The sequence below is a fragment of the Oncorhynchus masou genome, chromosome 11 (assembly GCF_036934945.1).
Source record: "Oncorhynchus masou masou isolate Uvic2021 chromosome 11, UVic_Omas_1.1, whole genome shotgun sequence".
NCBI lineage: Eukaryota > Metazoa > Chordata > Actinopteri > Salmoniformes > Salmonidae > Oncorhynchus > Oncorhynchus masou.
In genome coordinates, this window is record NC_088222.1 from 9,949,329 (window position 1) to 9,966,471 (window position 17,143).

The 17,143-nt window shown below is 44.5% G+C and overlaps 1 protein-coding gene across 1 annotated transcript in view; it reads right to left on the minus strand.

Annotated features, from left to right (window-relative positions):
- Window positions 1-13,268, minus strand: part of LOC135548088 (potassium/sodium hyperpolarization-activated cyclic nucleotide-gated channel 1) — a 166,314-nt gene extending 153,046 nt beyond the window's left edge. The window contains exon 1 of the mRNA XM_064977340.1: window positions 12,772-13,268. Coding sequence (XP_064833412.1) covers window positions 12,772-13,136 — 365 coding nt within the window. The 5' untranslated portion in view covers window positions 13,137-13,268. The remainder of the gene's footprint in view (window positions 1-12,771) is intronic.
- Window positions 13,269-17,143: the final 3,875 nt, after the last annotated feature.

Here is a 17,143-nt window from a genome sequence, read left to right on the forward strand (position 1 = left end):
GGTGCAATCTGGACATGGTGCTATCAGGACATGGTCATGCTCTCTGGACATGGTCATGCTATCTGGGCATGTTGCAATCTGGACATGGTGCTATCTGGACATGGCCATGCAATCTGGGCATGGTGCTATCTGGACATGTTGCTATCTGGACAAGGTCATGCTATCTGGACATGGTGTTATCTGGACATGCTGCTATCTGGACATGGTCATGCTATCTGGACATGGTGCTATCTGGACTATCTATCCTTCCTGTTTGCCCCTTCCGGGGGTGTCCTCAGATGGGGCCACAGTGTCTCCTGACCCCTCCTGTCTCAGCCTCCAGTATTTATGCTGCAGTAGTTTATGTGTCGGGGGGCTAGGGTCAGTTTGTTATATCTGGAGTACTTCTCCTGTCCAATTCGATGTCCTGTGTGAATCTAAGTGTGCGTTCTCTAATTCTCTCCTTCTCTCTCTCGGAGGACCTGAGCCCTAGGACCATGCCCCAGGACTACCTGACATGATGACTCCTTGCTGTCCCCAGTCCACCTGGCCGTGCTGCTGCTCCAGTTTCAACTGTTCTGCCTTATTATTATTTGACCATGCTGGTCATTTTTGAACATTTGAACATCTTGGCCATGTTCTGTTATAATCTCCACCCGGCACAGCCGGAAGAGGACTGGCCACCCCACATATGCTCTCTCTAATTATCTTTCTTTCTCTCTCTCGGAGGACCTGAGCCCTAGGACCATGCCCCAGGACTACCTGACATGATGACTCCTTGCTGTCCCCAGTCCACCTAGCCGTGCTGCTGCTCCAGTTTCAACTGTTCTGCCTTATTATTATTCGACCATGCTGGTAATTTATGAACATTTGAACATCTTGGCCTTGTTCTGTTATAATCTCTACCCGGCACAGACAGAAGAGGACTGGCCACCCCACATAGCCTGGTTCCCCTCTAGGTTTCTTCCTAGGTTGTGGCCTTTCTAGGGAGTTTTTCCTAACCACCGTGCTTCTACACCTGCATTGCTTGCTGTTTGGGGTTTTAGGCTGGGTTTCTGTACAGCACTTTGAGATATCAGCTGATGTACGAAGGGCTATATAAATACATTTGATTTGATTTGATTTGGACATGGTCATGCTATCTGGGCATGGTGCTATCTGGACAGGTCATGCTATCTGGACATGGTCATGCTATCTGGGCATGGTGCTATCTGGACATGGTCATGCTATCTGGGCATGGTGCAATCTGGACATGGTGCTATCAGGACATGGTCATGCTCTCTGGACATGGTCATGCTATCTGGGCATGGTGCAATCTGGACATGGTGCTATCTGGACATGGCCATGCAATCTGGACATGGTCATGCTATCTGGGCATGGTGCTATCTGGACAAGGTCATGCTATCTGGTCAGGGTGCTATCTGGACAGGTCATGCTATCTGGACATGGTGTTATCTGGACATGGTGCTATCTGGACATTGTCATGCTATCTGGACATGGTGCTATCTGCACATGGTCATGCTATCTGGACATGGTGCAATCAGGACATGGTGCTATCTGGACATGGTCATGCTATCTGGACATGGTCATGCTATCTGGACATGGTGCTATCTGGACATGGTCATGCTTTCTGGGCATGGTACTATCTGGACAGGTCATGCTATCTGGACATGGTCATGCTATCTGGGCATGGTGCTATCTGGACATGGTCATGCTATCTGGGCATGGTGTTATCTGGACAGGTCATGCTATCTCGTCAGGGTACTATCTGGACAGGTCATGCTATCTGCACATGGTGATATCTGGACATGGTCATGATATCTGGACATGGTCATGCTATCTGGACATGGTCATGCTATCTGGTCAGGGTGCTATCTGGACATGGTCATGCTATCTGGACATGGTGTTATCTGGACATGGTGCTATCTGGACATGGTCATGCTATCTGGACATGGTGCTATCTGGACATGGTCATGCTTTCTGGGCATGGTACTATCTGGACAGGTCATGCAATCTGGACATGGTCATGCTATCTGGGCATGGTGCTATCTGGACATGGTCATGCTATCTGGAAATTGTAATGCTATCTGGAATCGGTTATGCTATCTGGACATGGTCATGCTATCTGGACATGGTTTTATCTGGACATGGTGCTATCTGGACATTGTCATGCTATCTGGACATGGTCATGCTATCTGGACATGGTCATGCTATTAGGATATGTTCATGTTATCTGTACATGGTGCTATCTGGACATGGTCATGCTATCTGGGCATGGTGCTATCTGGACATGGTCATGCTATCTGGGCATGGTGCTATCTGGACAGGTCATGCTATCTGGTCAGGGTGCTATCTGGACAGGTCATGCTATCTGGACATGGTGTTATCTGGACATGGTGCTATCTGGACATGGTCATGCTATCTAGATATGGTCATGCTATCTGGGCATGGTGCAATCTGGACATGGTGCTATCAGGACATGGTCATGCTATCTGGGCGTGGTGCTATCTGGACAGGTCATGCTATATGGTCAGGGTGCTATCTGGACAGGTCATGCTATCTGGACATGGTGTTATCTGGACATGGTGCTATCTGGACATTGTCATGCTATCTGGACATTGTCATGCTATCTGGACATGGTCATCTTTTCTGGACATTTTGCTTTCTGGACATGGTCATGTTATCTGGACATGGTACTATCTAGAAAAAGTCATGCTATCTGGACATGGTCATGCTATCTGGACATGGTTCTATCTGGACATGGTCATGCTTTCTGGGCATGGTACTATCTGGAAAGGTCATGCTATCTGGACATGGTCATGCTATCTGGGCATGGTGCTATCTGGACATGGTCATGCTGTCTGGGCATGGTGCTATCTGGACAGGTCATGCTATCTGGTCAGGGTGCTATATGGACAGGTCATGCTATCTGGACATGGTGCGATCTGGACATGGTCATGCTATCTGGATATGGTCATGCTATCTGGGCATGGTGCAATCTGGACATGGTGCTATCAGGACATGGTCATGCTATCTGGACATGGTGCTATCTGCACATGGTCATAAAATCTGGACATGGTCATGCTATCTGGATATGGTCATGCTATCTGGGCATGGTGCTATCAGGACATGGTCATGCTCTCTGGACATGGTCATGCTATCTGGGCATGGTGCAATCTGGACATGGTGCTATCTGGACATGGCCATGCAATCTGGACATGGTCATGCTATCTGGACATGGTCATGCAATCTGGATATGGTCATGATATCTGGAAATTGTCATGCTATCTGGAATCGGTTATGCTATCTGGACATGGTCATGCTATCTGGACATGGTGTTATCTGGACATGGTGCTATCTGGACATGGTCATGCTATCTGGGCATGGTGCAATCTGGACATGGTCCTACCAGGACATGGTCATAAAATCTGGACATGGTCATGCTATCTGGAAATGGTCAAGCTATCTGGACATGGTCATGCTATCTGGATATGGTCATGCTATCTGGGCATGGTGCAATCTGGACATGGTGCTATCAGGACATGGTCATGCTCTCTGGACATGGTCATGCTATCTGGGCATGGTGCAATCTGGACATGGTGCTATCTGGACATGGTCATGCTATCTGGGCATGGTGCAATCTGGACATGGTCCTACCAGGACATGGTCATAAAATCTGGACATGGTCTTGCTATCTGGAAATGGTCAAGCTATCTGGACATGGTCATGCTATCTGGATATGGTCATGCTATCTGGGCATGGTGCAATCTGGACATGGTGCTATCAGGACATGGTCATGCTCTCTGGACATGGTCATGCTATCTGGGCATGGTGCACTCTGGACATGGTGCTATCTGGACATGGCCATGCAATCTGGGCATGGTGCTATCTGGACATGTTGCTATCTGGACAAGGTCATGCTATCTGGACATGGTGTTATCTGGACATGCTGCTATCTGGACATGGTCATGCTATCTGGACATGGTGCTATCTGGACTATCTATCCTTCCTGTTTGCCCCTTCCGGGGGTGTCCTCGGATGGGGCCACAGTGTCTCCTGACCCCTCCTGTCTCAGCCTCCAGTATTTATGCTGCAGTAGTTTATGTGTCGGGGGGCTAGGGTCAGTTTGTTATATCTGGAGTACTTCTCCTGTCCAATTCGATGTCCTGTGTGAATCTAAGTGTGCGTCTCTCTCTCGGAGGACCTGAGCCCTAGGACCATGCCCCAGGACTACCTGACATGATGACTCCTTGCTGTCCCCAGTCCACCTGGCCGTGCTGCTGCTCCAGTTTCAACTGTTCTGCCTTATTATTATTTGACCATGCTGGTCATTTTTGAACATTTGAACATCTTGGCCATGTTCTGTTATAATCTCCACCCGGCACAGCCGGAAGAGGACTGGCCACCCCACATATGCTCTCTCTAATTATCTTTCTTTCTCTCTCTCGGAGGACCTGAGCCCTAGGACCATGCCCCAGGACTACCTGACATGATGACTCCTTGCTGTCCCCAGTCCACCTAGCCGTGCTGCTGCTCCAGTTTCAACTGTTCTGCTTATTATTATTCGACCATGCTGGTAATTTATGAACATTTGAACATCTTGGCCTTGTTCTGTTATAATCTCTACCCGGCACAGACAGAAGAGGACTGGCCACCCCACATAGCCTGGTTCCCCTCTAGGTTTCTTCCTAGGTTGTGGCCTTTCTAGGGAGTTTTTCCTAACCACCGTGCTTCTACACCTGCATTGCTTGCTGTTTGGGGTTTTAGGCTGGGTTTCTGTACAGCACTTTGAGATATCAGCTGATGTACGAAGGGCTATATAAATACATTTGATTTGATTTGATTTGGACATGGTCATGCTATCTGGGCATGGTGCTATCTGGACAGGTCATGCTATCTGGACATGGTCATGCTATCTGGGCATGGTGCTATCTGGACATGGTCATGCTATCTGGGCATGGTGCTATCTGGACATGGTCATGCTATCTGGGCATGGTGCTAAATGGACAGGTCATGCTATCTGGACATGGTGTTATCTGGACATCGTGCTATCTGGACATTGTCATGCTATCTGGACATTGTCATGCTATCTGGGCATGGTCATCTTTTCTGGACATGTTGCTAACTGGACATGGTCATGCTATCTGGACATGGTCATCTTTTCTGGACATGCTGCTATCTGGACATGGTCATGCTATCTGGACATGGTCATCTTTTCTGGACATGTTGCTATCTGGACATGGTCATGCTATCTGGACATGGTCATCTTTTCTGGACATGTTGCTATCTGGACATGGTCATGCTATAAGGATATGGTCATGTTATCTGGACATGGTACTAACTGGAAAAAGTAATGCTATCTGGACATGGTCATGCTATCTGGAAATGGTCAAGCTATCTGGAAATGGTCATGCAATCTGGACATGGTCATGCTATCTGGATATGGTCATGACATCTGGACATTGTCATGATATCTGGACATGGTGCTATCTGGATAAAGTCATGCTATCTGGACATGGTTCTATCTGGACATGGTGCTATCTGGACCAAGTCATGATATCTGGACATGGTGCTCTCTGGACATGGTGCTATCTGGACATGGTCTATCCTGGCATGGTGCTATCTGGACATGGTCATGCTATCTGGATGGACATGGTGCTATCTAAACATGGTCATGCTATCTGGACATGGTGCTATCTGGACATGGTCATGCTATCTGGACATGGTGCCATCTGGACATGGTCATGCTATCTGGAAATAGTTATGCTATCTGGACATGGTGCTATCTGGATAAAGTCATGCTATCTGGACATGGTCATGCTATCTAGACATGGTGCTATCTGTACATGGTCATGCTTTCTGGACATGGTCATGCTATCTGGACATGGTGCTATCTGGACATGGTGCTATCTGGACATGGTCATGCTATCTGGACATGGTGCTCTCTGGACATGGTGCTATCTGGTCATGGTCATGCTCTCTGGACATGGTGCTATCTGGACATGGTGCTATCTGGACATGTAGCTATCTAGACATGGTGCCATCTGGACATGGTCATGCTATCTGGACATGGTGCTATCTGGACTTGTAGCTATCTAGACATGGTGCCATCTGGTCATGGTCATGCTCTCTGGACATGGTGCTATCTGGACATGGTGCTATCTGGACATGGCCATGATATCTGGATCTGGTCATGCTATCTGGACATGGTGCCATCTGGACATGGTGCTATCTGGACATGGTGCTATCTGGACATGGTGCCATCTGGACATGGCCATGATATCTGGATCTGGTCATGCTATCTGGACATGGTGCCATCTGGACATGGTGCTATCTGGACATGGTGCTATCTGGACATGGTGCCATCTGGACATGGCCATGATATCTGGATCTGGTTATTCTATCTGGACATGGTGCCATCTGGACATGGTGCCATCTGGACATGGTGCTATCTGGACATGGTGCTATCTGTACATGGTGCCATCTGGACATGGTGCTATCTGGACATGGTGCCATCTGGACATGGTGCTATCTGGACATGGTGCTATCTGGACATGGTGCCATCTGGACATGGTGCCATCTGGACATGGTGCTATCTGGACATGGTGCCATCTGGACATGGTGCTATCTGGACATGGTGCTATCTGTACATGGTGCCATCTGGACATGGTGCTATCTGGACATGGTGCCATCTGGACATGGTGCTATCTGGACATGGTGCTATCTGGACATGGTCATGCTATCTGGACATGGTGCCATCTGGACATGGTGCTATCTGGACATGGTGCTATCTGGACATGGTGCCATCTGGACATGGCCATGATATCTGGATCTGGTCATGCTATCTGGACATGGTGATATCTGGACATGGTGCTATCTGGACATGGTGCCATCTGGACATGGTGCCATCTGGACATGGTGCTATCTGGACATGGTGCCATCTGAACATGGTGCCATCTGGACATGGCCATGATATCTGGACATGGTGCTCTCTGGACATGGTGCTATCTGGACATGGTCTATCTGGGCATGGTGCTATCTGGACATGGTCATGCTATCTGGATGGGCATGGTGCCATCTGGACATGGCCATGCTTATCTGGATCTGGTCATGCTAAACGATAGAAAGAAGACAGAAGCTTATTCTCCAAAAGAACTAACGTTAGTCTACAACAGGCCGAGCATGAGACCCTTTCTGAAATCTATAAATACTTAATACTACTAACCAGCCATTAATCTTTCAGCAGCCTCAGTATTAAGAATGTGTTGGAGATTAAGTTCCAGATGCATTTTGAAGCTATACAAAGCAGTTGTGAACGGTGTTGTCTGTCATTCATGGGTGGACTGTTGTTGCTTTCTTTTTCATTATAATGTCAAATTGTTGTTGTGGTCGTAAAACATATTTGGAAACCATTGATAGACTGTTGTGGTTGCCTTTTTTCATTATAAAGTCACAAAATAAACTGGGTCTTATGTCCCCAAAAACAGTACCACTGAAAGCCTGCAACAAAAAAACAAGGCACTCATTTTGTGTCGTGAACCATAAAAACCTATTGGAAACCCAACTACAGTAGGACAGGTGACAGGTAACCTAGTGGTTAGAGCGTCGGGCTGTCAGGCATATGTGTATCGGTGGCAGGGAAGTCAGGCGCAGGAGAGTCAAACGGAGTGTAAAATGGAGTCTTTTAATAAAGTGCAAGTAACATGCTCCATAACACTAAATAGACAAATGAATAATAAATAAATATGGGTACGAAGACCCGTCGCGCACCTATACAAAAACACTAAACTGACGATAAACAATCTCTGACAAAGACATGAGGGGAAACAGAGGGTTAAATACACAACAGGTAATGAATGGGATTGAAAACAGGTGTGTGGGAATACAAGACAAAACCAATGGAAAATGAAAAATGGATCAATGATGGCTAGAAGACCGGTGACGTCGAACGCCGAGCACCGCCCGAACAAGGAGAGGCAACAACTTCGGCAGAAGTCGTGACAAGGGCCAAATAACCAAAAAGATTGAATCCCCGAGCCGACAAGATGAAAAAAAATCTGTCGATGTGCCCTTGAGCAATGCACTTAACCCTAATTGCTCCTGTAAGTCGCTCTGGATAAGAGTGTCAGCTAAATGACTAACATGTACTAAAGAGGGGCTCCATCCGATTACATGTTTAAATGATGCAGTAGCCAGACAGTACATCAGTCTAATTCTGGGAACACAGCAGAGAAATTGAATAACAACAAAGACAAAGCCCCTGAAATGATCTGATGAAAAAAAAGAAGGGGTTTAACTTTGAAGCGATTAAAGACAGGAGGATTTGAGCCAAACAACAAGAGCACCCTTGCCATCCTGCCATCCAGGACCTATATAATAAGCAGTGTCAGAGGAAGCCCAAAAAATTGTCAGAGACTCCAGTCACCCAAGTCATAGACTGTTTTCTCTGCTACTGCACGGGAAGCGGTACCGGAGTGCCAAGTCTAAGACCAAAAGGCTCCTTAACAGCTTCTACCCCCAAGTCAGAAGATTGCTGAACAATTAATCAAATGGCCAGCGGACTATTTACATTGACACCCCCCCCCCCCCCTCCCATTTGTCTTGTCCACTGCTGCTACTCGCTGTTTATTTTCTATGCATAGTCACTTCACCCCTACCTAGATGTACAAATGACCTCTAACCTGTTCCCCAGCACACTGACTCGGTACCAGTACCCCCTGTATATAGCCTCGTTATTGTTATTTTATTGTGTTACTTTTTATACTTTCTTTTACTTTAGTCTACTTGGTAAATATTTTTCTTCTTCTTGAACTGCGTTGTTGGTTAAGGGCTTGTGAGTTAGCATTTTACGGTAGGGTCTAAAAAACATATTTTGCTTTAGTTTTAAAAGAATAGCAGCTTAGCCAAGTATAGGATAGAAGTGTAGCCAAGTATAGAATAGAAGTGTTGCCAGGTATAGAATAGAAGTGTAGCCAGGTATAGAATAGAAGTGTTGCCAAGTATAGAATAGAAGTGTTGACAGGTATAGAATAGAAGTATTGCCAGGTATAGAATAGAAGTGTAGCCAGGTATAGAATGGGAGTTTAGCCAGGTATAGAATAGAAGTGTTGACAGGTATAGAATAGAAGTGTAGCCAGGTATAGAATAGAAGTGTTGCCAAGTATAGAATAGAAGTGTTGACAGGTATAGAATAGCAGTGTAGCCAGGTAGAGAATAGAAGTGTAGCCAGGTATAGAATAGAAGTGTTGCCAGGTATAGAATAGCAGTGTAGCCAGGTATAGAATATCCATACAATTCTGAATTGGAGCCAGGAATACAGAGTAGGCTTCCAGCATTGGTGTAGAATAGCCACTCAATTATATAAGCCAGGGTCAAGAAGGAAGATCTCTGCTCTGGCATTGTTTATGGCCTTCTCTCTTTACATTGACAAGATAACACATCACTGTGATGTAGAGCCCAGTGGAAGGTGTCACAAATGAGGCAAGGCTATAGAGCAAACTGCTGAACCCCTGTCATGTGACAAGGGAGGTACCCATTTGAGGACATTGTAAAAGGGAGTCAAGGTTTCCATTCAATCATCTTGGTACAAAACAAGGTATTTGCATTCTCTTTAGTCAAGTGCAAGCAAAGATTCTAATAATTTGTAGCCAATACATTGAAGCTAGTCAAAAATTGCATTCATTTTATAACTTTACAGGCTTGAATCTTTAAAATGATCTCTATTAATGAGACAGTTATCTAATTATTATTCGTTAATAAGCGGTCATGTATATCACCTGATTGGTGCAAATATGCCCGGTATGTCTGCTATTCCAGAACAGGTTGATCATGTTACATAATTGTTGTGGGGCTTGCCTGCTGTAGCCTAAAGTAAGCTCATTGACTGACATGTAGTAGTTCTAATCCTGGCTAACCTTCTTTCTACAATCTAATGACACACCGTTCTGGAATATGACCGAGCACTGTGACCCCGCCCTATTTGCAACGCAAGGAATATGTTTATCCTACCATTCAAACGAGAATAACATGTGAGTTTTTATTTGGGTGACAGACAATATTAATATGAGAAGATAAGGGGTGTCCTAAAGCTGTGGCCAGTGTTTAAAAAAATAAATAATCACAAAATATCTCATAATCAGGGTTGAAAGTAGCCTAAGCTGATTTGGGTCCGGTATGGAGTATACCTGCAAAATAAATAGTTGGGATACGCCATACCGGTTAAACATGCGCCAATCACAATAATTAAAACATAGATTACAAGACATGTGTAGTCTAATACACTAGTTATCATTGCCACATGTCTGTCGCATGACAAATACGTGAATAGACTTGAAAACTTGTGGAATGTTAATTTTGTCTCGGGAACAGAATTAGAGAAATATGAATAATTTCTTTCAGCATCTTGAGAGAATACGGATACGCGCTTAGGGACCATATTATTATAGAATTTCTTTCAGCAACATAAAAACGGGCTATATTTAGTTTTCAACCACATAAACTATTCATCCAAGACGAACTGAAATACTACCAGAAACATGTTGGATCATTTTCCCAAGTTTTCGTTTCCTTAAAACTGTTCAAACTGATGTAATTTGGAAATTCTACACGGAAAACCTCCCTCTCTATCAGTGATATAAGCAGAAATGAATCTATCAATTTATGTATGACATTATTCTGGTGAGCAAGGCGTAATTTTGTATTCTAGACAAGCATCAAGTAATGACAGAAGAGAAGCTGCATGTATCTAATTATAGACAACTTGACTAACAAATACCCTACCAAATGTCGGTAATTATAAGCAGAAAAATATCTAGGCCTAAATTAGGCTTAAAAACTATTTGACAAGTGTAATATTAGATCCATATAGATCTGACTAAATTAATAGGGATTATATATGTAATTATATGATTAGGCCCATAAAATAAATATATTTTTAAAAGGCTCGTACCGGGAAGAAATGTCATCTCCTTCACCCCTGCTCCTAAACAGCATAATTCGTGTAGTAGTAAAATAGCAGCAGTTATCTCCAGTCTCCACAGTGCAGAGTAGCATTTCAGCACCATGGATAGCGACGAGTTAGATTTAACCGTCACCATAGAATTCCAACACACTACTAGATTATTAGATTAGTATTAGGTTATTATTAATACTGTAGATTATTTGAGAAGGCGATGGGCAATATCAGATCCGCACAGTACAGAGTTGCATTTCATCACCATGGACAGCGACGAGTTAAACTCAGCCGAGTCAACATGAAGTCCCAGCTCGCAACTGACTGGAACAAAGAGGAGTCACCTCACCGTCCATCCAACTCTAGCAGGGGACACGGATGCAAAGCACAAGCAACTATGCCGTGTTTGATTTGTGAATACAAAATGTAGCCTGTTGGATATGGGAGCACTTGGATCTGACATCATAGCAGTGCATTTATATATATGTCAATGTTCAGGAAGTGTAGATGAGTGTGTGTGTGTATATATATATATATATATATATATATATATCTTGAAATGACACTGCAATGTTTAAACAACACACAATATAAGGCTGGGCTCTTACTGAACAAACGAGGCAGATTATGAAAGCTTCCATTTGGCCACTCGGTATCATTTTACCTTGTCAGGCGATGTGAAGATTCATTCATTCTCTCAAACAACATTCTACTGACTTACATTTACCAAAAGAAGAATGATATATCTATTTGCAGCATTCAATCAGGCTCATTCTGTATTCATGTCAATGCGCAGTATTAGGTCGGTTCTATGCAGTCAGAAAAACATGTCTGTGAGACAGTCAGTCAGTGTACGCGTGACGATCCATGCACAGCAATAGTTGCAAAGAAATAATACAAATATTTATGACGTAATGCCTACACAAGCCCATTAACCACTTATCTCAAACTTTATCCAATTTAAGTCCTTAAACAAATAAACCAATCAGCTTTATCATACAAGGGATCGTTGTAATGGGTTTATAGCTCCCTAAAAACAAATAGGCAAATTCCATCATGTTTATTCCTGCGCAGTTCTCCTTGGATTTATGTTTGATGGACGTGTATCCCACGTCAGAGCATTTTGCATTCTATTTTCTGTACATTATTCACGGTTTTACAGGCGGGCTCCGTTTAACTGTTCAAATGCCGGGTGTTTGAATTAATGCCTTCCCTTGTTATTCACCTGCTCATTTTGATGCGGATAACCAATGTTTAATTCTCTCTCTCTCTCTCTTTCTCTCTCCCCCCCTCTCTCTCTGTGGTCGTTTCTCGATCAAATTTACCGCATATGTATTTTTCTATCCAGAGGCCATCCTCAATGATCCTCTTCGTTTCATCATTGCAGGCAGAGCTACAACGATATGTTTTCATCCTTGATGTTCCTACATTACTGTCATGTTAAACACAGGTAACGTCGCTTAGGCTATTATAGAATCACATATGCCACAAGCAATACTGCCTTAGTGGTGTATTGTTGTGTGAACAATCAGCATTTGTGTATTTATTAACTCGTGACATTCACCATCCTTTTTCCAAGGACATTTCGTGGATTCGTTTATTTCTGTCTTCCACATTAGAATAATGAAAACATTGCAATGGAAAATATGAATATGATCAAAATTCGATAGGTAAAACAATCAATGCCTCTATAATTGCCTCAATACAGAAACATGATTAGCCTCTGCTTTGGGCGATGCGTAACGCGCACTGATGACAGAGTGGATGTGGTGTCTTGCGGACCTGGCTCTGTGGGTGACGGCATGGGTAAAAAGCTGAGAAGATGACTTTCCACTCCTTACCTAAAATCGCTATAGGGATGAATGATCCAGTATCCAGCCGTCTGGACCCTTTCTTGCTCTTTCTCAACGGCTTTCTGACTGCCGAACATTCGCAGGGAGAACTTATTGACGCCGGGCTGCATCATCGCTCCAAATTGCCGCTGCATAAAGCCATGTCGGTTTCCGGACCCGTCTATATCGTCGAACCCGACCAAGGCTTCCTCCCGGTCCCCCTTGAAGCCCACCGAGTTTCCATGGTCCCCTCCTTTCAGGTTCTGGCTCCCCATATTATTCTTCTGTATCGAGTCTTGCCTTTGAAATACATTATTCCCATCTGCTTTCTCCCCTTCTTTGTTGCTGGAGAACGAATTTGATTTATCTTCCATGATTTTCACTAAAACGTACTGTCTCCAGGATCGGAGCACACAGGCTACGCGCAAAACTCAAGAGGACCCGCTGTAAAGCGCTCCCGTGTTTCATTTGATGTCCTTCAACTGCTCGGCTCCGTTGCCTCCTTTGCAAATGCTGCAAACTGAGACCGACTTCTAGTGAACCTGACAGATCAGGTTTCCTGTGTTACCGCCATCTATCGACCGGACTGTATTTCTTGTTCAAGCCCCTAACACGCTCGCGCAGCACTGCGGTTAAAGAGGCACACTGCTGGCTGCGGCTCGTGCACTTCATTTCCATAATGTGATTGATGATAGAGCTCCCCTTCCTCATCAGTTTAGTGAATAATATGACCATTCAGCACATGATGATATGAAGACAAAATGAACCCCTCACTTAAATGACATATAATATATGAATATTTAATATTGGTTTTATCAACTCAATGCAGAATGCGTTGACAATTCTTGTCTCAAAATGCATTTTGCTTTTCCCCGGACTGACATCTATGTGTAAGCATTTACCCTGGTATTATTACCATGTGATTTATGCATTCAAATCAAATGCCTGCATACTATTCACGGCACATCAGAGAGCATGCATGCTGTGATCATACACCACTCTGTGATGCGACATCTGTGATCATACACCACTCTGTGATGCTACATCTGTCATCATACACCACTCTGTGATGCTACATCTGTCATCATACACCACTCTGTGATGCTACATCTGTCATCATACACCACTCTGTGATGCGACATCTGTGATCATACACCACTCTGTGATGCTACATCTGTCATCATACACCACTCTGTGATGCTACATCTGTCATCATACACCACTCTGTGATGCTACATCTGTCATCATACACCACTCTGTGATACTACATCTGTCATCATACACCACTCTGTGATGCTACATCTGTCATCATACACCACTCTGTGATGCTACATCTGTCATCATACACCACTCTGTGATGCTACATCTGTGATCATACACCACTCTGTGATGCTACATCTGTCATCATACACCACTCTGTGATGCTACATCTGTCATCATACACCACTCTGTGATGCTACATCTGTGATCATACACCACTCTGTGATGCTACATCTGTCATCATACACCACTCTGTGATGCTACATCTGTCATCATACACCACTCTGTGATGCTACATCTGTCATCATACACCACTCTGTGATGCTACATCTGTCATCATACACCACTCTGTGATGCTACATCTGTCATCATACACCACTCTGTGATGCTACATCTGTCATCATACACCACTCTGTGATGCTACATCTGTCATCATACACCACTCTGTGATGCTACATCTGTCATCATACACCACTCTGTGATGCTACATCTGTCATCATACACCACTCTGTGATGCTACATCTGTCATCATACATCACAGAGCTTGTTGTATAGCCTTGTTCTTCAGCAGAGATGAGCTGTGGGAGAATGGCACAGCACTGTAGCCTACTGTCTGGCTGTTTAGCTATAGTAACCATGTGTGTTAATCACACCTTTCAACAGTGGCCCAGTGTGCTGTCAGATGGACACAGCTGGATATGAGCTATTCTCTGCTTTTTGCATTACGTAGTAGACTAAAGGGTCAAATCAATTCAAATCTTATTGGTCACATACACATGGTTAGCAGATGTTATTGCGAGTGTAGCGAAACGCTTGTGCTTCTAGTTCCGACAGTGCAGTAATATCTAACAAGTAATATCTAACAATTCCACAACGAATACCTAATCTAAGTAAAGGAATAAGAATATATAAATATATATGGATGAGCAATATTAGAGCGTTCGTGTGTGTCAAGCGTCTCACAGTAGGAGTGCGGATTTAGGACCAGTCTTGCCTTTTAGATCACAGTGCATAAGATGACATGGACGGGGGGAGGGACACCTGGTCTTTGATCTGCGTTCCTCTGAGATGTGTGATACCTACGACCCCAAGTCTAACTGTCTCCTCATATGTTCACATTTGAATCGAAACAAAAAGAGGGATTATGGTTGTTGTTTACCGTGTCCAATACCAAGAAAGTGTGCGTCAATAATGAGTTGATAATAATTCAAATAAACAAATAATTGGATACCACCTCAGTCATAACAATGCTGCTTCACATGCAGGGAGTCAGAGGTAAAGTTCACCTTGTCAGTGACAGTGACACCCACACTCTGACTGCGTCATTACCTTGTCAGTGACACCCACACTCTGACTGCATCAGTACCTTGTCAGTGACACCCACACTCTGACTGTGTCATTACCTTGTCAGTGACAGTGACACCCACACTCTGACTGCGTCATTACCTTGTCAGTGACACCCACACTCTGACTGCATCAGTACCTTGTCAAATCAAATCAAATCAAAATGTTATTGGTCACATACACATGGTTAGTAGATGTTAATGCGAGTGTAGTGAAATGCTTGTGCTTCTAGTTCCGACAGTAACAGTGCAGTAATATCTAACAAGTAATCTAACAGTTCCCCAACAGCTACCCAATACACACACATCTAAAGGGGTGAATGAGAATATGTACATAAAATATATGGATGAGCGATGGACGAGCGGCATAGGGAAGGTGCAATAGATGGTATAAAATGCAATATATACATGTACATATGAGTTGAGTAATATAAGTAAACATTATTAAAGTGACTTTGTTTAAAGTGAATAGTGAGTCATTTGGCCAGTGATTGGGTCTCAATGTAGACAGCAGCCTCTCTGAGTTAGTGATTGCTGTTTAGCAGTCTGATGGCCTTGAGATAGAAGCTATTTTTCAATCTCTCGGTCCCAGCTTTGATGCACCTGTACTGACCTTGCCTTCTGGATGGTAGTGGGGTGAACAGGCAGTGGCCTGGGTGGTTGTTGTCCTTGATTATAATTTTGATTATCACCTTCCTGTGACACCGGATTCTGTAAGTGTCATGGAGGGCAGGTAGTTTTTCCCCGGTGATGCGTTGTGCAGAATGCACCAACCTCTGGAGAGCCTTTCAGTGAACAGGGAGTACAGGAGGGGGCTGAGCACGCACCCTTGTGGGGCCCCAGTGTTGAGGGTCAGCGAAGTGGAGATGTTTTTTCCTACCTTCACCACCTGGGGGCAGCCTGTCAATTGCACAGGGCGGGGTTGTGACCCAGGGCCTCCAGCTTGATGATGAGCTTGGAGGGGACCATGGTGTTGAATGCTGAGCTGTAGTCAATAAACAGTGGTCTTACATAGGTATTCCTCTTGTCCAGATGGGATAGGGCAGTGTGCAGTGGGATGGCGATTGCATCGTCTGTGGTCCTGTTGGGGCGATATGCAAACTGAAGTGGGTCTAGGGTGGCCGGTAAGGTGGAAGTGATATGATCCTTGACTAATCTCTCAAAGCACTTCATGATGACAGAAGTGAGTGCTACGGGACTGTAGACATTTAATTAAATTATCTTTGCCTTCTTGGGTACAGAAACAATGGTGGCCATCTTGACGCATGTGGGGACAGCACACTTGGATAGGGAGCGATTGAATATGTCCGTAAACACAACAGCCAGCTGATCTGCGCATGCTCTGCTAGGGATGTCGTTTGGGCCAGCAGCCTTGCGAGAGTTAGTTAACAGGTTTAAATGTTTGACTCACGTCGGCCACGGAGAAGGAGAGGAGGGGGTTATAGTCCTTGTTAGTGGGCCACAACAGTGTCTCTGTATTAACCTCAAAGCGGGCAATGAAGATGTTTAGTTTGTCTGGAAGCATGACATCAGTGTCCATAACGTGGCTGGTTTTCTTTTTGTAATCTGTGATTTCCTGTAGACCCTGCCACATACGTCTCATGTCTGAGCTGTTGATCTGCGACTCCACTTTGTCCCTGTACCGGCATTTCACTTGTTTGATTGCCTTGCGGAAGGAATAACTAAACTGTTTATATTCAGCCATATTCCAAGACATCTTTCCATGGTTAAATGAGGTGGTTCGGTCTTTCAGTTTTGCGCGAATGCTGCCATCTATC